Genomic DNA, 25,098 nt, shown 5'->3' on the forward strand with positions numbered 1-25,098 from the left:
TTGGACTATTGAGAGAGAACTAGTAAATATCTCAGTTTCTCAATACTCTATTGTTACTGGAGATATGAATGCTCACTGTTCATGGTGGAATTCAAGTATAGTCAATTCAGTTAGAGCTGAAAAACTAGTAGAGTGGCTTGAGGAGAATAATATGGGTTTTAATAAATGAAATAGACAGAGAAACTTTCTTCAGACCAAATCTATCATCTAAATCAATTATAGATTTGACCTTCTTCTCCACCAACTTAACTCAAAAGATACATGAGTAGTGGATTGATGAAGCTCTTCACTCTAGCTCTGATCATGAAATTATTCAATTCAGTATTGAACTAAATACTGAAAATCTTGTTGAAAATCCACTTTATTCAAATCAATATAACTTTCAGAAAGCTAATTGGGATGAAGTAAATAAATTTCTTCTTCAAAATCTAGAAAAAGAAGAATTTCAATGGACTTCAATAGAAAATACTCCATCAGAACTTGAATTAGAAGCAATTAAATTAAGAAATCTAATTCAAATCTCTATTGAGAAACACATTCACAAAAAGAGAATAACTGAAAGATCTAAGCCTTGGTAGAATAATGAGCTAAAAATCAAGAGAAAAGCTATGACAAAAGTCTTTAGAGAACTGAAGAATAAGCAAGTTAGCTTAGAGTTCTGTCAACAAACTAGAAATAACTACTTTAATGCTATTAAAAAGGCAAAGTCATCTTGTTAGAATGAATTTCTGGAAAATACTCAAGAAAAAAAAATTTTTAAAGCATATAAATATACCAAAGAAAAAAGAGTGGAAAAAACTTCTATTCTAGAATTCTCAAACTCTGAAAATGAAATAGAAAATAAAGCTATGTCATTTAAAGAGAAATGCAATGCTTTTATAAAAACTCTTTTCAGAGAACCATCAAGTTATCCACCAATAAATTGAAATGAATATCATGAAAATCCAGATTGGAAATGGCCTAATCTTCAAGAAATAGAGATCAAAAACTTTATTTTTTCAGGCTCCAAAACCAGTACACCTGACCCAGATGGTATATTCTTTCTTATACTACAAAAAATCTATCCAGTACTTAAAGATAGATTTTTCAAGTTATACTCTATACTATTTGAAAAGGGATATCATCCAGAAATTTGCAGAGAAGCTACTGGACTTATTCTAAAGAAACCAAATAGAAAAGCTTTATTACCAAAATCTTACAGAATCATCTCTTTACTTAACTGCTTGGAAAAAGTTATAGAGAGAGTTATTGCTTCTAGACTTTCTTATTGGGCCTCCCAAAATAAACTACTATATTTTGATCAGTTTGGAGGAAAGAAGCAATGCTCTACTATAGATGCTGTAATGAGCTTAGTACATGATATTCAATTAGCAAAAGCCAATACATTGGTAGCCTCAGCTCTTTTTATTGATATAAAAGGAGCATTTGACTATGTTTCACTAAATAGACTATTAAAAGTCTTCTCTGATTTGCAACTACCTAAATCACTAGCTATGTAGATTTTTCATTTTATGCAAACAAGAAAAATCCAACTGGTTTTTGATGGTGAGAAATAACAAGAAAAGATATCTATAAATATTGGAATTCCTCAAGATTCACCTCTATCTCCAATACTTTTCTCTATATATACTATATTTCTCTTTAAGAATAATAATGATCTAGATCTTAAAGATATCAGAATTTCTAGTTATATAGATGATACTGGACTTGTTGTCTTCTCTTTCTTATTAGAAGAAAACTGCTTTAAGTTAGATAAACCTTTGCAAGCAATGTCTAATAGACAAGATTCTCATGTAGTTCAATTTGATATGGAAAAAACTGAGTTAATCCACTTTACTAAATCATTTAGTGAAGATAACTCAGTTAAACTATATGATCAAGTTTTTAAACCAAAAAAGCTAGTGAGATGGTTAGGTATTTGGCTTGACAATACTTTTACTTTCAAGAACCATGTTGAAATTAAGATATCAGCTGCTGAAAGAGTTCCTAATCAAATAATTAAACTTTCAAATACTGAAAAAGGTCTTATTTTTCAAGCTATGAGACAACTTTATATAGCTTGTATTACTTCAGTGGATGATTATGGTGTTCAGATTTGGTGGAAGAATCAAAAGAATCTTCTTTATAAGTATGAAAAACTTTAAAACTCTGCTTTAAGAAAGGTTCTAGGAGCTTTTAAAACTTCTCCAATTTATACTATGGAGATTGAAGCTGCTATTCCTCCTGCTAAAGTAAGGTTTAATAGACTATGCAGAAACTATGCTTATAGATTATTAAAAATGCCAAAAGAACATGCAATTAGAAAAAGAGTATCTTCTAGCTTTCCACCTTATAATAATGGTGTTGATCTTGATTAGGAAAGGTTTTTAAATTGGAATCAATCAGAATTAAACAATGAATATGTTGTACAAACATTAACTAAAAGAAAAAGAAAAAGAAGAAAAATCAATAAACAAAAAAAGTATCCAAGTCAACTATTCAGAATTTGTTCAATGATTTCAAATATATTATCTTCTCTAAAAACAGAGAGAATTAAAGCAAAATGGAATGCACCTTGGTCTGAAAATCTAGCTGATTTGATAGATATTTAAATTGAAAATTCAGACAAGAAAACAGCTAAAGATAGTCACATAAATAAAATTAAAAATCTAGATAATAGATCTTTAATTCTCTACTCAGATGGATCCAAAGCTGAAGAAAGTTAATATGCTGGTGCTGGTGTATAAAATCTACAAGATAATATTAGATTTTCATAGAATCTAGGAAAATATCTTGAAGTCTTTGATGCAGAACTGTTTGCTATAGATAAAGCATTTAAATTAGCAAGTTCTATCTCTCAGTCTCAATCAAGATCAATCTCAGATATCTGGGTGTTTTCTGATAGTCAAGCTGCTATTCAGAGACTTATGAATCAAGATCTTAATTCTGGCTTATATTATCTTCAATCTATAAGTAAAACTGCTAAGTTTTTTAAAAATCAGCAAATTAATCTACATCTTCATTGGGTTCCTGCACATGTAAATATACATAGAAATGAAGAAGCTGATCTAGCAGTAAAGAAAGCTACAGAATTGAATCAAGTTTGTTCTAAAAGATATATATCTCTTACTTATATAAAAAGACAAATAAAAGAACAAGCAATAATAAAGTGATTTGAAGATCTTTTTAATAGAGAAAGTTCTACAAATCACTACTCTCAATTCAAAATAAAACCCAGATGGAAAGCATCTACTCTTTCTATATCTAAGAAGATATGGTCAACTATTTGCCAATTAAAGCTTGGTCATGAATATTTCAGATCTTATCTAATAAGATTATCTGACTACTCTTTCAATTTATGCTATTTCTGTAATTGTGTTAAAAATCTAAAGCATCTACTATTAGACTGCTCAGCTTATTATACTGAAAGAAGAAAAATTTAATAAGAAGTTGATATTTCTCAACTATCTTTAAATTTTATTTTTGAAACTGAATTAGGCTTAAAATAGCTAGTTTTATTTCTGAAATGTACTGGAATAGCTACTAGACAGTAGCTTTCTCAAATATGCTAATTTTATTTCTTTTTGATTTGTATCACATTGCTACAAGAATTATTATTTTTCTTTAAAATTAATATTATGCTTTATCTGCTATTTGACTTTTGCGGAGAAAGAACATCTCATATTGCCTTGAAATACTTTGAATTTTTTCCTTTATTCAGTTTCTACAATGTATATTAAGTAAATCCTAACAGAGAAGCTGTTAGGTAGTCTTCATAGTCACTGACTGCATAAGACTATAATGAATAATAATAATAATAATAATAATAATAATAATTATCTTCATCAGTACATTATTTTTTGTGTACTGTATATACTTGTTGTTGTTATATCCTGTGCAGTTTTCACATTTTTCTAAATTATGCAGAGATCTTGTTATTTTCTAAAATCTTTTGTCTTTGTGAAATTCACATTAGCATTCATACTTGAATTTGTTGTAATATGGGTGGTTCAGTTCTTTCATCTTTTTCTGCTTTTCATTCTAGTGCTGTTTGCATGTTGTTATCACTAATAATCTGTTTTCTTCTTTGCATGTGATCCAGTGCAATTAGTTATTTTGAATCTACAGTGTTCTTGCTGTTGAGCATTTTATCTTTTCAGATATCACACTTTCCATAAGACTGAGTTTCTTCAAGGTATCATTTTTATATTTCTCAAATTCTAGTATTTCCCAACTTGATTCTTTCTTCAGCTTTAATATAGTTGTCTCTTCTTTGCTTGACTAATATTCTTTATTATTACTGTTGTCTTGTTTCTGAGTCACTCACAACTTCTTTAATAATTGTGAATAATATCTGCTGTTCTTTCTATTTCTATGGATAGAGTAATTATCATTGTAGCAAAAGCTTCAATGAATTCTGGTGTGGTCTGGGTGTTTCATGAATGAGATATTCTGTAGATCTGGTATTTTTCATTCTTCTTTCTCAGTATTGCATCTGCAATACTAGTAATTCTTGATATCACAACTATAGTCTCTATAATACATGAAGTCTTTTATAACCTGTATCTATTATTTGAACTCTTCTTGTTGTTTCTGATGAAGCTTGCATAAACATTTATAAATTAGATATTGAGTGTGTTTCTTGTACTTTGAATCCTGAATTTTATCCATTTTTAGTTTGTAGTAATATTTGTAATTGAGTGATTAAATTCCCCAATCATTACTTGGCTTACTTCTTGTTCTCACACATAATTCTTTGCATAACTTCTATTTTTTATCATTTAGCTGATTTCAGTATTTTAGTTTGTCTTCTAGCTACTGGAATAGCTTCAGGTAAGCTATCATAACTTGTTCTTTAAATATCTCTCTGAACTGCTGTTAGAGTTCTTCTTCAGTCTGCTCTTTCTAAGTTGTTATTTAGAGATATTGTTTGGCTTTAGAGTCTTCTTTATTTTCTTTTGAGATTGCTCTAAGTTTCTTATCTTTTTGATCTGTCTTTTTTGTTCTGCACTGCCTTGCTCAGTATCTGAGCTTGATATAATAGAAGTATAGTTTCTCTTTTTTTCTCTGCTCTTTTTCTTTCTCATCAAGCATGTTAGCTTTTATTGCATCCAGCTTCATGGATATGTGACTGTAAGAGTCTGGTTGTATCTGTTTGCTTCAGTCTTGATCTCCAGTGTGGTTTAATAAACTGGATTACTTCTATAGCACTTTTTCTTACTTTTTTATCTTTTGTTTGTAAAGTTGGTTTTCAATTCTGACTGCTACTTTGATTATCTTGATCAGAGTGTATGATTGTTTCTCCAATTACACTATTTTATCTTTAATTTTATTGAATAGTTCTTGGCAGAAGATGTTAGCTAAGATTTTATTATTCTAATCAGTGTTGATACAGACTTGCTGGAATCTCATGACATAGTCTTGTGGTGATATCTTTTATTGTATGTGGTGTAACTGCTGAGCTGCTGTATTTTGTCTTTTAACTTCTTCAAAAGTGGTTTTTAATATCTGAATAAAGATATTGTAACTGTCAATAACTTTAAGCATATTGTTATTCTGATTGACTTCATCTTTTTTGTAGTAATTTTACAGATAGATGTTGAACTAATCAAATACTGCTCTATAAAGATATGATACTGTCATTATTATCTTGTTCTTATTATTGCTAAGTTTTTTGTCTTTTATATTTATGTAAATATGCAGTTGTTTCAAGAAAGCGTGTAATTTTTCTTATTTGCTCTTGAAGAATTTTTGTGAATTAACTTCAGCTCTATCTTTCTTTTTCTGTTATCTGGTAGATGGAATGGCTATGACCTGGATCTCAAGCTGCTTGTTATAGTCTTTTAATTTGTGATTCTGCTCTTCAAGTTTCTTGGTAATCTGTTCAAGCTGTAAGATTCTATTCATAAGATCTTGAGTGTTGACAGCTGGTGCTTTAGATGCAGACATGGTTTCTATATTCTGTTAGATCTTGATGTGAGATAGAAGTTGTATCTTTATACTTTTGACCTAATACAGAAAGTTCTTTCTTTATACACAATCTCTGAGATCTCAGATGTATTCTCTTCTAAGTCAGGGATGATTAATATGTTGTATGTGATGGAAATCTCTCTGAATTCTTTGGGGTTTTAAGGGTATCAAAGAACTCAAAGAGAGTGACAACAGATTGAAGATAGTGATTAATAATTCAATAATGCTCGGATTAAGTAAGCAGTCTTGCTCTGATGATAAAGAGTTTCTATACGGGTATATCAGAGTCAGAACAAGACTATCATGCCTTCTTAAAAGTAGCAGAATCAGGTATAATTATACAGTATCACAAGACTTCAATAATATAGAAAGTAACCAAGATATGAAAGTATCTGATTTAAAGATATCTATAAGATAGATAAGAAGATTAATCATGATTAACAAGTTCATCAGATCTCTGGTAATAAGTATTCTTATATACATGATGCTCTTTCTGTAATACTTATGATACTTTCTTCTGGATTGCTTGTGTTGTAGTATTACAATATGTGATACTCTCTTTCTTATATCTTGTCTCACTCATATCACTTCCTGGTCATGTGACTTCCTGTTCTAAGGTTTCTCCACAATGATCTGTAACTCTGCCTTGTCAGATCTCATTCAATTGTTCTGTATCTCTGGCTGCTGTGCCACAAGATTTATAACAATTTCTCTTTAAGCTCTTAGTGAAGATATCTGTATCAAACTGCTTGCTCAACAACAATAATGAGCTCTGCTCTTGAAAATAGTGCTGGGTTTGGAATTCTGAAGAATTATACATATGAATCATACAGAAAACTCATGATTCTGTAATAATAGATTATCTGAGTAGAGAGCAGATAATCTTCATACTTATATGTGAATATTTCTGGTCTAAGTTTACTAGAGATATACAGTACTTTGTACAGAACTGTAATCTCTGTCAGATAATAATAATGTGAAGAGATTACTGAAAAAAGATGCTAAAGTCTCTGTCTATTTCTGATTACATCTGATTAGAACTCTTAATAAACTTCATTATTAATTTACTAAAATCAGAAGAATGCACAAATATTATAATTATTACAGACTAACTTATTAAAGAAGTTATATTTGAATCATACAAGAATATTAAAATTAAAACAGTAGCTCAAGTCTTTATACAGAGCATATACTGCTGCCATAAATTATCTACAGCTATTGTTTCTAATTAAAGATCACAATTTGTAGATGGCTTTTAAATTCATCTGTGCCAGCTACTGAAAATCAAGAAATGTCTCTTCACAACTGCATACCCTGAGACTGTTGAATTTACAGAATGCATGAATTAAATACTGAAGACTTATTTTAGAAAGTTCATTAACTTTACACAGAATAACTAAGCTTAATAACTACTGCTAGCTGAGCTAATAATCAACAACTATAATACTGCATTAACAAAAGTAAGTTTCTTCTTTTTGATGCATAGCTATAATGTGAGTCTTCTAAATCTTAAAATTAATATCTTACTTATGAACCAGTCTTCATGCAACTCTATTGAACAAGCAGAGATTGTTATGTACAAAATACAAAGTATTATTAAATAAACTCAGTTTGCAATAGCTGCTGCTTAACAGAAGTAAGAGAAGTATGCTAACTGTAACTATAAATCTTTATGAGACTTTAAAATAAAGGACAAAGTCTGGCTAGATCTACATAACATCAAGATAAACTGTATGAGCAAGAAGCTAAATGCAAAGAATATTAAGTTTACAGTTATTGGAGTGATTAACTTACATAACTATTGTCTGAATATATCATTAGAAATTTATAATATCTTTTATATGCAGCTTCTCTGCCCAGCTGCTACAGACTCTTTCTCTAGGCAGCAGCAGTTGAATTGACAGCTGTCAGGAATTATCATCAAGAAAGAAGAAGAGTACAAAGTGAAGAAGATTCTCAAGAAGTGAAGAAATCACTAATGTCTTGAATATCTTGTTAAATAGAAAGAATATGCATGTCCAATATGAAACAATACCATTCTTATAGAGAAGATAATAGCTCTTGATAGATGAAAACACTGTAAGCATAGAGATGAGATCTCTGGCATCTGTAAACACCAACAATAGTGCAACACCTGAAGAGCAGAAGGGGGGGAGTGTTGTAGAGAGTTGAATCCCTATTCTTCTTGAGCTGAACTCTTTATAGCATGCTGTGTAGAAGACCAACACACTATTCCTCTTTTTAGCTTAGTGCCACACACAAATGTTGTGAATATATTATACATATACTTGTCTACCATTCTTTCTCCCTTTCTCCAAGCAATATGTTCATGTATATAAAGTCTTAGCTAGTAATCTCAGCTAGGCCTGTGACATTTATATTCTAATTCTGAGAAACCCACAAAACTTATATCAGGCTCTTCTAGCAGCTATTGTGTTTCTTTATTTTATATTTAAAGCATGTCACTAAGCTGGTGATCATGCAAGATTATACCTGCATAGTTGCTGATAAAGCAGCTAGGACAGTGGATAACATAATCAATCAATCAATCAATCAATCATCACAAGAATCACAAGAGACAGTACTGAAGAAGCTAGTCTTGTCTCTATGCTCTGAGATACTAATAACAGTTATGAGAACTACAAACTACAACTATGAACTACAAATATAAATTGGATGCCTATATTTAAAGCCTTAGATTCTCTTCCAGATACCAAAGTAAGTCATGGAATAATCAAGAGAATGGAAGAAAACACACCAGTATGGTTTCTGAACTACTAATATGCTTAGAATCAGGTGAATGAGGACCTGTGCTGGCAGCTGGAAGCCACTTGAAATAATAATAGCTTTATTCCAGCTGTCATTGCTAAAACTTCTGTCAAGCACTTTTATTACCAGCTTTCTGATTACATCTGATTCAATGAGAAGAATCTGAGCTGTATTCAAGCTCTAACAAGTATCTCAAAATCCTACGGATTTGGATTCATGCCAATCTCTGACTATACATTTACAGTGTATGGCATGAAGTAGAGAAACATGACTGCAAAAGGGCATGCAAATCCTCTAACCCTTGTGTATATGAACGGAGTTCGAAGGCCCAGTTGGAACTGATGAAGAGAGTTCCAGCTACTATGGTGGCGAACGAAAAGAGGGTAGACCAAAATGGTTATATTGGCGCTCAGCACTTCCAAGACAAGTTACCCCATCAGGAGATTGAAAACTTGGTTTGAAACAAATTATTCTCAATGGTAGCGCCACTTAATCACAACATTGTAAAGCTTAATCCTGAGCCCACAGCCAGCAGGGAGATGCAAGAACTTTCAGCTACAAATAACCTCCAGATTTTGCTGCGTCAATCATTTTCTTTTTCACATCTTCATCAGTATCGTCCTTCTTCATAGGAAATGCGAAGAGTTTCTTGTCTGGATTTTTTTCTGCGAATCTTCTGACAGAGGTATTTGAGGCGTTCGCGTTTGCTTGCACGTTGACCGAGAAGGTGTTAGGGTCATTCGTGTACGGAGACCCTTGGTCGGCTCGAAAATTGGATGCTGCATCATTTTTGGTATTTCTCGACGGAAAGAGCCTTCCTCCAGCATTTTCGGCGGAGAGTTTCGATTTTGCTCTAGGTATGTTGAAATTCTGAATGAATTTCTCTAACACCTTTTTCGGAATCGACATGATATTGGAATTGACTTCCTGTAAGGTTTAGAGCCGATGCTAACAACATCTATTGGTTTGTAAACTTACTGTTTTGGGGTTTGACAATCAGATAGCAACAGGACCTGGCTACAACAGTCCTAAAAAGTGCCAGGGGAGGCGCCTTTATAGTAAGCCTGACTGAAAATTGCCTACATCACCTGATAGAAGCAGGACACGGTGCGGGGTAACTTGCATGACCCAGTGTACAGCATGAAGAGGACAATGAAACTGCTTATCAATATTCTACAGGGATGCACTTAAGGAAACGCCCTCTAGATATCCATCAGATTACCCGATATGCTGGCAGGCCCCGACTCCGACAGTTTCCAAGCTCTTAGTGCGTCTTTTACGCCATCCTTGTTATCCGCGGCGTCTATGACCGAACTTACTAGATTACGCATTGTTTCCACCTTCGCCTCGAAGTCTTCAAGATGTACCCAGCCATCAATGGGGACTCCAAGGGCGCCAAAGAGATCCCTGTGATCTTCCCAGCTCTTCCCTTCAGCAACATGAGACGCAAGCTCATCGGCGCCGAATGTCACAGGACAAGAGGACTGTGGCTGGCCAGTTAATTCCATCCATTCACGCCATGTTCGAAGCATCATCTCTCGAAACAAAAACAATCCATCGACATCCCATGTGTACCCTGAAAAATCGATGAGCTGCTGTCGCGTTAAAGCTTGAGGAAATGACAGAGCAGAGAAGATGTCATTGTCAATTTCGCAGAATTTGGAAATATAGAGCCTCTGTAGTTGTGTAAGCTGGTATCTCCGTAAATTTTCCTCTTTTTCTTGTGGCGTGAGGCCTATGGCTGAGGGAAGGTCGAAAAGCAAGGGCCCATGAATTTTCAGGAATTTTGGTATCCTGCACGCGTGAAAAGCGGGAAGACTTGAGCAGCCTTGCCAATCAATGATGCTGACAATCTGATTTTCCTTTACAAATATATTCCCAAAGTGTAAATCAGAGTGCCAAAGTACAGACCGATTTTGACCTGGATGTGATGGTATCAAATGAGGCACAACTTTCAGATACTTGTCGAGGAGTTTAATGTGACAATCAGGAGACTCTTGACTATCTGACTGTCTCAAGGGGTCTGCCGGATGACGAGGATTTGCAAACTGGGTGATCCATTCTTTCTCTCGCCTGGCGATATCCATCGCATACGCCCCGGACGATGACCCTAATTTTGCTCGGTCTCTTATTAGTTGGATCCCTAAAATTATGGTTAGGTGGTTGGCTTACAAGGGCCCCTAAACGCGCTCATGAATCTCCTCTCCTCTTCCCAAAATCGTATATCACAGCTGGGGCCGATGCAAAACTGATCAGCTATTCCAGGGACATCGATGCCACCCTCAATATCCTCTCTATAGAACAAGCTTCCATAATAACCAAAGTCGACAGCGGCTATTTTGGCTTGAATATTCGCCAACTGAGACACAATGTCCACCTTATCCGATATATCCATAGTGGGCCAACTTTTGCTCAACTCATTACCAGCAGCTTTTTCCATGATGATATATTCAACTCCCACAGGCTGGTCTTTCTTGCTGCTCCAAGCAAAGACTCGCGGGACAGGTATACCGAGCTCGCTACGAAGAAAGTCAAGCGTGGCAACTTCGCTGGCTGTAACGAATTTCTGAGGGATGTAAGGATTGGGGATTTTCGCAATGACCTGGACGTCATTATCCATTGTCAATAGAAAGGCTTTGTTGTATGAGCCTTCGGGTAATTTGGTTATTTTGACGCAGAATTCCGCATTAACTGATCTGGCCGCTGTTTGTTTGAGTTCCTCGACATTGAAGGGCTGGTACCGTTTACGAAGCTGGGCTGCCTCGTCCCATAGCCAGCGTCCAGAGGTATAAGAAAAGAGAGTGTCGCCTCTATGTTGATCTGAGTGGATTATACCTTGAAAAGACAAACTCAGTAAAACCAACCAAATTTATCTTGACGAACTTACCGGGATGGGGAGGTTTGGAGGTTCTCGAGGGGGAAGCGGAAAGGAGCGTGCGATGAAATCGGGGTAGTGTCGCCCTTATAACTCTTCTCAGAGTTTTCAGAGGCGCCATGAAAACGGCTTGAATAATCTATGATGATGTTATATTGTTGAGTATGTGGTGACTGCCTCAATAATCACCCTGCAAGTGATGGATTGCTGAGACTTTGGGCGTCCATGATGCTCAATTTACCCCCTAGCCACACCGTTGCTTACAAACCGGCACCAGCCACTGGCCCTTGCTCAGCAGAGAGCACAGATCAGGGGACCTTGTAAATAAAGTTTTCGGACCTCGAATATGTCACATGATGCTGACTAAAGAGATCCAACCTTCAGTGCCTATAAATACCATACATGGACCTCTGCTGTTTTGAATTTTCAAATTATTTACAGTTTTCTTCACATACATTAATTGATTGGGAATTGATTGTCAATTGATTAGCAATTAATTAGCAATATCTGCTTCATTTATAGATCTGACATCTGATGACCAATCCTTTGTGGCTGATATCTCTTCATCTGACACCCAGAATATAAATAGAGATAGCAGTGTTGACAGGATATGAGTCAAAATGGATGGTAACTGTTTGTCAATTGATTAACAAGTGTTTGGCAACTGATTGGTAACCACTTGCCAACCAATTATAGAATAACCTATTGTTGCCTTATAGCAGTCCTTTACCCAACAGAAGACCTTCCCATAGTACAGAACAACAGACCCCAGCATCTGTATAATCAGTTATTAACTGATTGGTAACTGATTAGCAAATGATTGAGATGGTAAATCGGACGCCATTCTCAGTCCTTTTATATTTGTATTCGTCTACTCATTATCATGGCAGGATTGGGAATAACACGGCGGTTATAGGTTCCCGCAACTCATTTCAGAATACCGTTCGCAGCCAATGGGTTGAGGGATCTTGAAAGCCGCTCACTTGTGCCATTGCCATCTGCTAGGAGCATGGGAGCATTGAGTAGGCTACTGGTCCGTACCCCAGCATCGGCAGGCGCCACAGGCCCTGCATGTTTCATTCAAGAGAGGCATGAGTCAATCAAGCCCATTTCCTTGGTGAAATAGATTTCCACATTTCTGCCTGTCTTGCATGCATGAATTTTGTAACACTCCAAGCCCAGCTGGACTTTGAATGTCGGTGGTTAGTTATCTTAAGTCAATGATATCCTGTACTTGTATCTAGTTTTAGGCAACCAAACACTGAATGTGCATGAACTAAATGAATTTACACGCCGTTGCTTCCTGAGTAGGCTGAGTTGGTGGTTGTATTAGGTAATCTAACTAGCACCTCGCTCACATGACCCACATAGATTAGCTGAGATTCCCCTTTAGGTAGCTTGGTAAATGACAAGCATACAAGTTCTCCATCAGATTATAGTCCTTTGTGCTGAAGAGCAAGTATATAAGATTGATTTACAGCTTAATTGGATATTGAAGCTTATAATCAATATTCTGAACAGTTATTCTTATAAATAATAAAATTTTACAAGCACAAGAGAGAGCATATATTAAGATAGATATCTTTTATATATATAATCTCTGTAGCTTTCTAGTACTGAGCTGAAGAGTAAGTTGAACTCTGTAGCTTTCTGGCATCTAATTGGAAAGTGAGTAAAACACCTGCTAAACACATCTAGCAAGCAAATCAAGCCCCTGGCAATATCAAAGCCATGATGAATTATACAGACAAACTGAAGTATTAAACTTCTAACTAGAAGACTTTAATAAATCTCTCTACACTTTAAATCAAGCTTAGATAATTAAGTAGGCTCAGAGACAGCCCATCAAATAATCAGCAGGAGTCTAGAGAGAAGAGTAAACTTCAAATATTATGCAGAATGATGCTAAATCAACAGAAGATAATACAAAAGTAACAGAAGTTAATATAAAGATAACAGAAGATAGTATAATAGCTAGCACAGCAAGTAAATCTTCTATCAGATCAAGCAAGCACTGCAAATACATCTGCAATAATGTAGGAGAATCTAGAGCATAAAGCTTAACAAGAAGAAGACAAGAATTAAGAAATAAACTTTAATAAGAAACTAGAAGAATATATTAGTAAGCTTATAGATACAAATATATGAATTAGCAGAGCAATCACTTAATTCACAAAGATTATAAAGACAGTAAAGAAGTTTATAATTCTGGCTGAAGCCAGTAACTATCTAGTATAAAGTAAAGCCATTCTAAAAGTAGTCTGTTAAGTAGATGTTGAGAAGATTATTCTAGAAAGACAAAAGACTTTACTACAGCTAGAGTACTTAAAGATTTCACAATACTAAAATATTCAGAATAATTAACTATACAGTCTAATTAACAGTATAATATCTGCACAAGCCAGAGAACATTTTAAGAAATTAAATAGTCTTAGTACTTATAAACTCTGAAAAGCTGTAAGAACAGTCTTTCAAGAGAGATCTGAGATATAGTGGGAAAGTCTACTTACAGAGTTAGTAAGAATGACATCACAATTTATTGGCTCAGAAAGAAATTATATAAAGATATTTCTAGTAATTTATAAAGAATTTAAGAGATTAGAGTTCAAACAACTAGACCACACTCTATACAATATCTTGAAGATGAATATTATATTCTGATGGAGAGAGTTCATACAGAACTAATTTAATATAGCATACCAGAGCAGAATAAATCTATCAGAGAAGAATTTAGAAAGTCTACTGAAGAATATTCTTCACTAAATTCTCAAGAAAGATCAGAAGAGAGACAGATTTACAAAGCCAAATGTAAATATAATAAGCTCAGATTCTCAAAAATCTTACAAGAATACAAACTCTGAATTTAATTTAGAGAAGAGCTCACTGCAGAACTGAAACTGCTATACTTATAGTAAATCTGGCCATTTAGCTAAATTTTGCAAATCTAACAAGAATTTGAAGCTTAACAAGTTTAAGAAAGACTTTAAAGATAAAGATAAGAAAATAACTATAGTTACAACAGACAAGATCTATTCAGTTTACAAAGCAGTCTTCTCTATAAAAGAAGCATGTGAACCCACAGACAAATAAATTCTTGACTCTGAAGCTGGATCTCATATAATCTCATGTATGAATCTAGTTTAAATGAACTTAAAGAGCTATGCAACACAACTGCTTATAGTGAACAGTTTAAAATCAGTCACCAGAGAATTTAGCATGATTAGTATCCAAACTAACAATAGTGAATTAAGTATTAGAGGGGTTAGAATCATGTCTGACCTCCAGATTAATCTTATAAGCTTTAGAAAGCTTATACAAGACAGCTTTACAGTAGAACAGCTTTATGTCAACAGAGAACACATCTTCTTACTAGAATTAGCAGATAAAACACAGAGCTTGAAAGCCATGCTTAACAAGAATAATATTCTAGTTCTACAAATACCTAGAATACACAATTTACTGGCATACACATTTCCAGTACCTATAAAACTTCTAGAGCCCTCCTATGTAACAGCAACTCTAGAGAATAAAGATAGAGATGACATACTTTTAGCACCAAATCACCTGGCAAAGACACCAGAAATCAAGAAGGATACAATGGCCAATTAGCACAAACACTAGAGACATCTCAATGCCTACAATATAGCTATTTTAGCTAGAGATCTGAGAATAGCAATGCAAATAAAGAGAGTAAAGAAGCTAGAGTTCTGTAAAACCTGTACTAAAGCTAAGCAAGCTCACAACCCATTCAAATCTAGAATACACTCTACAAAGTCTGGAGCTAAAATTTTTATTAATATTGCAGATGGCAGCTGTACTTTACTTACAGACTTTAATTCTTCAAGCTACAGTGAAGTGAAGTATTTTCTACTTATAACAGACAATACCACATAATACAGATAAATCTATCTTCTGAAGAAGTGGGTAGAAGCTCTAGAAACTCTGAAGAACTGAATTAACATAATCAAAGTATCTATCAAACAAAAGATTGATACTATACTGTTTAATGAAGCTTCTGAATTAACAAGTCAACAACTGACTGAATTCTACAGAAGCAAGAGTATACAACAGAAGATTACATGCCCATATACATCTTAACAAGATGGAACAAGTGAACAAGAAATATAACTTCTTTGGAAGCATACAAGAAGCATACTTATAGACTCAGAACTACTTAATAAGTTATAGAGCAAAGCTCTCACTACAGTCTTCATAATAGTAAATCTATTGTCTATCTCAGTGTCTCTATACAGATGCAAGAACATGAAGTCATTAATACTCTTTAAAGTCTAAACAGATCACCAACCCTATTGTAGATGAGTCTATAGGTAGAAATGTGACATCTACATAAAGATTTTAAATAAATTCTTAAAGCTCTAATCTAGGTTCAAGAAGATCAACTTTATAAAATATTATGGCATGCACACTTACAGACTTTGAGACCCAGAAATAAACAGTATAATAATCTTGTGAGATGTTATATTCAACAAGAAATTGGATCAAATCTCTACAAATTTGCTAACTGAAGCCAAATATGTTGAACTTCTGAAGAAGTATAATTACATAGATTTGTTAAACAGCTGGCAACACAAGCTACTAGCTTATCTTGTAAAGAAGAAGCCAGAAATTATGAAGAAGCTTGCAGACAGTAAATTAAAGACTTTAGAGCTTACATACCTGGATGAAGAGCAAGAAATTCTCTTGAATACTACAGAGAAAGAAAAGATAAATAAAGCTGAGCTTCCAGTGCTCAGCACACATACAGACACACCAAAATCCATCACCAAAGTCAAACACTCTCAAGAGTGGCTTTATTAAAAGAAGACTCTAGATATTGAAACCTCCAAATTACAAGAGAAAGATATCTGAATTCTAGTTGAGAAGAAATCTTAAATGCAGATTCTCTCTGGCAAATGAGTATTTAATAAAAAGCTCAACAATACAGATAGCACAGTACAATTCAAAGTTTATTAAGTTATACACAGATTCAAACAGCAAGAAGATGTTCACTATAAGAAGATCTACACAGCAGTTGTTAGTAAATCTACAACAAGAGCCTTCTTTGCCATCTCAATAGTTAAGAACTGGAAGATTAGAGTCTTTGACTTCATAACAGCTTTTCTAAATGAAACTCTTCCAGAGAATAAATATATATACATTCAACTATCCACTGGATTCAAGCACAGATGGGATAATCTAGTAGAGCTCTTACATCAGGAACTCTACAGATTAAAGCAAGCTGCTAGACTTTGGTATCAAGCAGCTACTGACTATCTGAAATCTCTAGAATTTCAGATCTCTCCATATAATACAGAGTTACTCTACCACAAGAGAAAGCAAATCTACCTAACTCTACATATCAATAACTGCCATATAATGGGACCCAACAAAGCCAAAATAGAATGGCTTATTGAGAAGCTTCAGAAACACTTCAAGACCAAGAAGATTACAGAACAAGATCATTATCTAGACATGCAGGTTCAAAAGCAGCTAAATAGAGATTTTTTTGTAAATCAGAAACAGTGTATTGAGAATCTACTAACTGAATATAAAATGGAAGACTGTAAATCTTTCAAAACATCAATAAAGAAAGAAATAAACATTGAATTTGTGTTAGGCTGGTATTCAGGACCAGAATAAGATCCCATTTCCCATTGAAGCTGGTCCTGGTTCTGAATTTAGAAACAGCCAGGATCCCAAACATGAAATCTCAGTCCCATGTCTTATTCTACTCAAGAGCTTGAGATCCTGTTCTCATTACTATCCCATAAATTATTTCTCAGTCCTGTTCTCATTACTATCCCATAAATTATTTCTCAGTCCTGTTCTCAAATAGAAAATTATGTCCCATATCTTATTCCAGCAGAGAAGATAGGCTTCCATTTCTTATTCTGGCTGGGTCTATAGTGAGATCAGAATGGAACTGGGTTTTCTGGTCTTATTGTGTCAAGAGTCAAACTGGTCAAATTTTGTGTGGACTGTTACCAAATTTTGTTACTTTTTTGATAAAGATGGAACTCTTAGAAAAATCAATTTCATTGTTAAAGAAAAAAACAAAGTATTAAAACTAAGTAATGATCAAAGTCAGCAAACAATCAGGAACTGTCTAAATAATAAATTCATTATTCTTGTTATCATTATTATTCTTATTATTATTGTTATTCTTGTTATTATTATTATTCTCTTTCTTTTTCTTCTTCTCTCTCTTCTTCTTCTTCTCTTTCTTCTTCTTCTTCTTCTTCTTCTTCTTCTTCTTCTTCTCCTGCTCCTCCAGAACTGGCTTTGTGAACTGGACAAAGGCTCTAATATCTGTCATTTGACAGGCAGAGATTCTGTTAGTGCTAGAGGGAGACAGAGAGATGATGGTGGATGGTGGCAGTGATGGTGGAGCAGTGGCAGAAGTAGTTGGTGAGGCAGAAGCAGAATGCAGGTGGTAGATGATAGCAGCAGAGATGGGGGCAGCAGAAATAAGATAATCAGATACATCAATTGGGCTGAAATAGTTTAATCTGGTTATGGCACTGATGCCAAGAATAAGCTTTATGTTGTTGGTGTTGACTGTAATGTACTTATAGTATGCCATTGCTATAACAGAGTCTATATTACTTAGTATAATTGTTGATGCTATTGTTAATAATAACTTACACTCAAACAGAGTGCACAAGATTGCTTCAGCAGTCTTCTAAAGTAACTGAATAACAGTATATTGCCAGTAATATTCATGTTCTTGATAACAGAATAAAGTAATTTTCTGAATTAATTACTGAAATAAGATTACTGAGAGAATTAGCTCTGTAGAGCTCTAGAAGTGGTGGATTTCTTTAATGGCATCTATTTTATTAATTAGCATCAAGATTGTTACCAAAAATTATTACTTTTTGACATATGAGTGCTGGACTTTCAATTATAAATCAGAGAGTGGAGGTGGAGATTCTTCTAGTTAAAGTTAGTTAGATCAATATCTTTATTAGCTTTACATCAATTGCTCTTCTTCAGAGCTTATTCTTTTAATGTGGTCTTGTGCTGCTTCTCTCTGACTGTGCAAAATGAATGTACACAGAGAAAACTAATATCTTGTTAGTAAACAATGTGTGCCAGAGCAGAATTCTGCAAGCACTTATCTCTTAACACAACTTATTGTCACAGTATAGTTTGTTGTACAGAGAGATATTGAAGAGCAGTAAATAAAAAGAGAGATCTGAAGAAGAGAAGAAAATCATTAATATTAGTTCTGAAGAGAAAAAAGAAGAAGAGAAAGAGAAAGAGAAAAGAAGAGAGACTAATCTTATGTTATTATTCTGCAGCAGTATAGCAACAATGTGTTGAGCTTGCCTATAGCAATATGTCTGTAGAATGTAAATAATATATATAGTAATCATTCTACACAAGTACTTGATCAATACACTCTATATTCTTATTATTCTGTAGCCAGTATAGCAACAATATATTAAGCTTGTCTATAGCAATGTGCCTGTAGAATGTAAACAATATATATAGTAATCATTCTATACAAGTAGTTGATACACTTTATAATTTCATCACACAGTGTCTTTAATTCAACTCATCACATACAATTGTGAAGATGGGGCCAAAGCAATATTTAATAAGAGAGAAGATCTGTGTGGTATAGAAGTATTACTAGATCTTGAAAGATCATCAAAAAGATATATTTAAGATAGGAGAGATAGATTACAAGACACATTATAATGTGCTGAAGAGAATCTGAGCCAAATATAAGTAGTATGCATTCTTAGTGATTTGTGTTAAATCATATTGACATCCATTGCAGGCAAAATAGCAGTGAGAAGAATCATAAAATGATTGAGAATAAAGTTATTGAACAGCTAATAATCAAGTGATTTATCAAGAGCAAGTCAAAGAAGTATCATAAGCACCAGCTCATGATCTCTCAGCAAAAAAAGAGAAAGAAGAAGAAGAAGTATTGCTGAGAAGAGACTGTAGAGACTAAGAATAAAGCTCAGCAGAACAAGAACATAGAATTCAAAAGTAATAAAATTTGATAATAATTCTGACATATTTAGATCAAAACAAGCCAGATACAGTATTTTATTGCTACATATAAACAGATCTGATTCTGTCAAATAATAGCTAAGCTTGAGATCAAGATTATGACTTATGATTATGATTATCTTGCTGCAGTCAGTATATTAAGAAAGAGAATTAAGAAGAAGATAAGAGAATTTCTGAGCTAATTACAAAGTCTGATAAAAGACAATAACAGCTCACCTGCTTCAGAAAAGATAGAGAAAGATAATTTTGAGATTATAATGTTCTCTGATAAGAACAATAAGAAGAATAATAAGATGAATAATGATTGGATTGTTGATATCTAGAGAAGAAAGTTAGATTTTTAGTTCTTTTTTTATATTAATTTGAGAATGGGGTGCCATTAAATTAGCAAAATATTTTATTTTTCTGAAGAAGAATATTTCATTTTGTAGATGATAATTTTGTAGTTGATTACTATGCAGAGTAGAATAAGTCTAACAAGCTGAGTTATTAAATTTTGCTTGAACTATTACCAAATTTTGTTACTTTTTTAACTAAGACAGAACTCAGAGAAAAATCAATTTGATTATAAAAAAAAAACCTAATTAATAACTGAAGCCAGTAAACAAGCAAAATCTACAAAAGTTTCTTCAGAATTAACTATAGTTTAATATAGAAAAAAACAATTTATATTATGAAAGAAGCAGCATCACAAGTTGTTTATTACTTGATAGTTAACTACTGAAGCGGCTTAGTTGATTAAGAATAAGAAGTGTGGTGACTCTAACTAAAAGATAAAGCAATACTATTCTGATTTTTGGCCAAAATTTGATCAGATAACAAAGTATTTTAAGAGTATTTCAGAAATAATTTGCAAGCATTGCCAAATCTTTCTTAGTTATTCAAGCTTTTCTTGAAATAGTACAAGTGGTCTGAAGAAGTGTTTAACCAGCAAAGACTGTACAAAAACTAGTAATGAACAAAGTAACACTCTGGTTAACATAATAATAGATTATAGATTTTAATTTCCCAAATGTAATGAATTTTAGTAATGATCTTGGTGTCTTAGCAATAGTTTCTGAAGTATTCTTAAACAAATTCAGATCTGCCTGTCCCTGAATACAGTTAACATAATTTTCTTCAGCAGCTTGTGTAAATATTAATATTCTTGAATCTCTCATTTTGTGCTATTGAGAATCCAGTATTCCACATATTAATAACCATGCTCAACTCTGTAATGGCATTACAGATACTCACATGAGGAACATTATATCAGATTATAAATAATATATACAATCAGCTATTCTGAAATCTTTTCTTTAACCATGACTCAACAACCAAGATATCTCTAGTAATAGATAATTAGACAAGTCCCAATAATCTTATCTTTATGGTAATTAATGATTATTATATTACAAAGAATTGAAAGTACTGTAAGCATTTACTGAGTTTTGAAAGTTTAAAGAGTACTTATACTGATAAGAATATAACAGAGATTTTTCAATAATTATTAGCAGCATGAAGACTTGAGAGCAATCTTCTTATAATTACAAGTAACAATGCATCAAAAAATAATATTATATAAGCACATCTTATACATCAGTTGAGGCCAGCATTACAGCAGTTGAGCAAGATAACTAATTGAAATACAGACAGTGAAACAATATTCTGTCTTGCTTATATGATTCAAGTTGTAGTTCAAGAGCTGGTTGGCAATCTCAAGATTCAGCCAGACAATAATGCTTTATTTACTATCTTTAATAAGAACTTAATTACTGATAATCTAGCATCAATGCACACATTTACAAATACTCTTAGAAAGATAATGAAATTTGATAATGATCTTGATATACTTGAGTTAATTTACTAATCTTTGCTTAACAATAGATTTACCTTGTTGCTAATGCAACCAATATCTCTTTCCAACTTGCTGCATGTTTCTAAGAATATCAACAAGAGAACCAGTGCAAGAGAATTTAATTATTATTATTATTATTATTATTTATTATAGTCTTATGCAGTTAGTGACTATAAAGACTACCTAACAGCTTCTTTGTTAGAATTTACTTAGTATACATTGTAAAAACTGAATAAAGGAAAAAATTCAAAGTATTTCAAGGCAATATAAGATGTTCTTTCTCCACAAAAGTTGAATAGCAGATAGAGCATAATATTAATTTTAAAGGAAAATAATAATTCTTGTAGCAATGTGATATAAATCAAAAAGAAATAAAATTAGCATACTTGAGAAAGTCACTGTCTAGTAGCTATTCCAGTACATTTCAGAAATAAAACTAGCCATTTTAAGCCTAATTCAGTTTCAAAAATAAAATTTAAAGATAGTTGAGAAATATCAACTTCTTATTAAATTTTTCTTCTTTCAGTATAATAAGCTGAGCAGTCTAATAGTAGATGCTTTAGATTTTTAACACAATTACAGAAATAGCATAAATTGAAAGAGTAGTCAGATAATCTTATTAGATAAGATCTGAAATATTCATGACCAAGCTTTAATTGGCAAATAGTTGACCATATCTTCTTAGATATAGAAAGAGTAGATGCTTTCCATCTGGGTTTTATTTTGAATTGAGAGTAGTGATTTGTAGAACTTTCTCTATTAAAAAGATCTTCAAATCACTTTATTATTGCTTGTTCTTTTATTTGTCTTTTTATATAAGTAAGAGATATATATCTTTTAGAACAAACTTGATTCAATTCTGTAGCTTTCTTTACTGCTAGATCAGCTTCTTCATTTCTATGTATATTTACATGTGCAGGAACCCAATGAAGATGTAGATTAATTTGCTGATTTTTAAAAAACTTAGCAGTTTTACTTATAGATTGAAGATAATATAAGCCAGAATTAAGATCTTGATTCATAAGTCTCTGAATAGCAGCTTGACTATCAGAAAACACCCAGATATCTGAGATTGATCTTGATTGAGACTGAGAGATAGAACTTGCTAATTTAAATGCTTTATCTATAGCAAATAGTTCTGCATCAAAGACTTCAAGATATTTTCCTAGATTCTATGAAAATCTAATATTATCTTGTAGATTTTATACACCAGCACCAGCATATTAACTTTCTTCAGCTTTGGATCCATCTGAGTAGAGAATTAAAGATCTATTATCTAGATTTTTAATTTTATTTATGTGACTATCTTTAGCTGTTTTCTTGTCTGAATTTTCAATTTAAATATCTATCAAATCAGCTAGATTTTCAGACCAAGGTGCATTCCATTTTGCTTTAATTCTCTCTGTTTTTAGAGAAGATAATATATTTGAAATCATTGAACAAATTCTGAATAGTTGACTTAGATACTTTTTTTGTTTATTGATTTTTCTTCTTTTTCTTTTTCTTTTAGTTGATGTTTGTACAACATATTCATTGTTTAATTCTGATTGATTCCAATTTAAAAACCTTTCCTAATCAAGATCAACACCATTATTATAAGATGGAAAGCTAGAAGATACTCTTTTTCTAATTGCATGTTCTTTTGGCATTTTTAATAATCTATAAGCATAGTTTCTGCATAGTCTATTAAACCTTACTTTAGCAGGAGGAATAGCAGCTTCAATCTCCATAGTATAAATTGGAGAAGTTTTAAAAGCTCCTAGAACCTTTCTTAAAGCAGAGTTTTAAAGTTTTTCATACTTATAAAGAAGATTCTTTTGATTCTTTCACCAAATCTTAGGCTGGTATTCGGGACCGGGACAGGATCCCATTTCCCATTGAACCTGGTCCCCATCCCAAATTTAGAAACAGCCAGGATCCCAAATATGAAATCTCAGTCCCATGTCCCATCCCACTCAAGAGCTTGAGGTCCTGTTCCCATCCCTATTCCAGAAATTATTTCCCGGTCCCATCCTCAAATAGAAAATTATGTCCCACATCCCATCCCAGCAGAGATGGTAGACTTGCATTTCCCATTCCAGCCAGGTCCATAGTGGGACTGGGATGGGACCAGAATTCCTGGTCCTATCATATCAAATTCATAGAGAAGAGTCAAACTGATCAAATTTTGTGTGGACCATTACCAAATTTCATTACTTTTTTGATGAAGGCGGAACCCATAGAAAAATTAATTTGATTGTCAAAAGAAATAAAGTATTAAAACTAACTAATAGCTGAAGCCAGCAAACAAACAGGAACTGCCTAAATGGCAAGTTAATTATCATTATCATCATCTTCATCATCATCATCATTCTTCTTCTCTCTCTCCTTCTCCTCCTCCTTCTTCTCCTTCTGCTCCTCCAGAACCAGCTTTGTGAACCAGACAGGGGCTCTAATACTCACCATTTGACAGGCAGAGACCCTGATGGCACCAGAGAAAGGCAGGGAGGCAGCAGCAGTAGTTGGTGAGGCAGAAGCAGCACACAGGCAGCAGGTGGTGGCAGCAGAGACAGGGCAATCAGGCACATCAATCAGGCCAAAATAGTTCAACCCAATTTTGGTACTGATGCCAAGAACAAGCTTCATATCATCAGTATTGACTGTAATGTGCTTACAGTGTGCCATTGCCATAACAGAGCCTATATTACTCAGTATAATTGTTGGTGCCATTGCTAAGAATGACTTACACTCAAACAGAGCACACAAGATTACTTCAGTCACCTTCTGAAGTAACTCAATGGCAGTACATTGCCAGCAATATTCATGTTCTTGGTGACAGGACAAAGTAATTTTCCAAACCAATCACTGGAATAGGGCCACTGGCAAGATTAGCTCAGTAGAGCTCTGAAAGTGGCAGATTTCCTTGATGGCATCTATTTTCATCAATTAGCATCAAGACTGTTACCAAAAATCATTACTTTTTGACATACAAGTGCCAGCCTTCCAATTTTGAACAGGGGGGTGGGGGCAGGAATTCTCCTGGTCAAAGTTGGCCAGGTCAATATCTTTATTAGCTTTACATTAATTACTCTTCTTCAGGGCCCATTCTTTCAATGCAGTCTTGTGCCACTCCTCTCCAGCTGTACAAAATGGATGTGCACAGGGAAAACTAACATCTTGTCAGTAAATAATGTGTGTCAGAGCAGTATTCTGCAAGCACTCACCTCTTAATACAACCCATTTTGTCACAGTATATGTTTGTTGTACATGCAGACATTGAAGCACAGTAAATAAAAAGATGGTGGAGAGGAAGGGGGGGGAGGGGAATCATTAACATTAGCTCTGAAGAAAAAGAAGAAGAAGAGAAAGAGAAAGAGAAGAGAAGAGAGACTGACCTGATGTTATTATTCTGTAGCCAGTATAGCAACAACACATTGATCTTGCCTATAGCAACATGCCTGTAGAATGTAAACAATATGTATAGTAACCATCCTACAGTACTTGGTCAATACACTCTATAATTCCATTATTCTGTAGCCAGCATAGCAATAATGCATTGAGCTTGCCTATAGCAACATGCCTGTAGAATGTAAACAATATATATAGTAACCATTCTATGCAAGTACTTGGTCAATATACTCTATAATCTCATTATCCT

At 33.5% G+C, this 25,098-nt stretch overlaps 4 protein-coding genes across 4 annotated transcripts; all 4 read right to left on the bottom strand.

The window, feature by feature from the left end:
- Positions 1 to 9,273: 9,273 nt before the first annotated feature.
- Positions 9,274 to 9,627, bottom strand: CIMG_12597 (uncharacterized protein; the record flags this gene model as incomplete). Its single annotated transcript, XM_004445501.1, has 1 exon — positions 9,274 to 9,627. One exon carries the CDS (start codon positions 9,625 to 9,627, stop codon positions 9,274 to 9,276), a length of 354 nt encoding a protein of 117 aa, XP_004445558.1.
- Positions 9,628 to 9,690: 63 nt separating this feature from the next.
- Positions 9,691 to 11,714, bottom strand: CIMG_02947 (phosphotransferase enzyme family protein; the record flags this gene model as incomplete). Its single annotated transcript, XM_001249175.2, has 3 exons — positions 9,691 to 10,828; positions 10,891 to 11,553; positions 11,606 to 11,714. The coding sequence occupies 3 exons, from the start codon at positions 11,712 to 11,714 to the stop codon at positions 9,921 to 9,923; spliced, it is 1,680 nt and encodes a 559-aa protein (XP_001249176.2). The 3' UTR covers positions 9,691 to 9,920.
- Positions 11,715 to 17,699: 5,985 nt separating this feature from the next.
- On the bottom strand, positions 17,700 to 18,176 carry CIMG_12598 (uncharacterized protein; the record flags this gene model as incomplete). The annotated part of the gene is made up of 1 exon (XM_001249171.1): positions 17,700 to 18,176. One exon carries the CDS (start codon positions 18,174 to 18,176, stop codon positions 17,700 to 17,702), a length of 477 nt encoding a protein of 158 aa, XP_001249172.1.
- Positions 18,177 to 23,774: 5,598 nt separating this feature from the next.
- On the bottom strand, positions 23,775 to 24,170 carry CIMG_12599 (uncharacterized protein; the record flags this gene model as incomplete). Its single annotated transcript, XM_001249169.2, has 1 exon — positions 23,775 to 24,170. One exon carries the CDS (start codon positions 24,168 to 24,170, stop codon positions 23,775 to 23,777), a length of 396 nt encoding a protein of 131 aa, XP_001249170.2.
- Between the last annotated feature and the right edge of the window lie 928 nt (positions 24,171 to 25,098).

Source organism: Coccidioides immitis (assembly GCF_000149335.2).
Source record: "Coccidioides immitis RS genomic scaffold supercont3.1, whole genome shotgun sequence".
Lineage (NCBI taxonomy): Eukaryota > Fungi > Ascomycota > Eurotiomycetes > Onygenales > Onygenaceae > Coccidioides > Coccidioides immitis.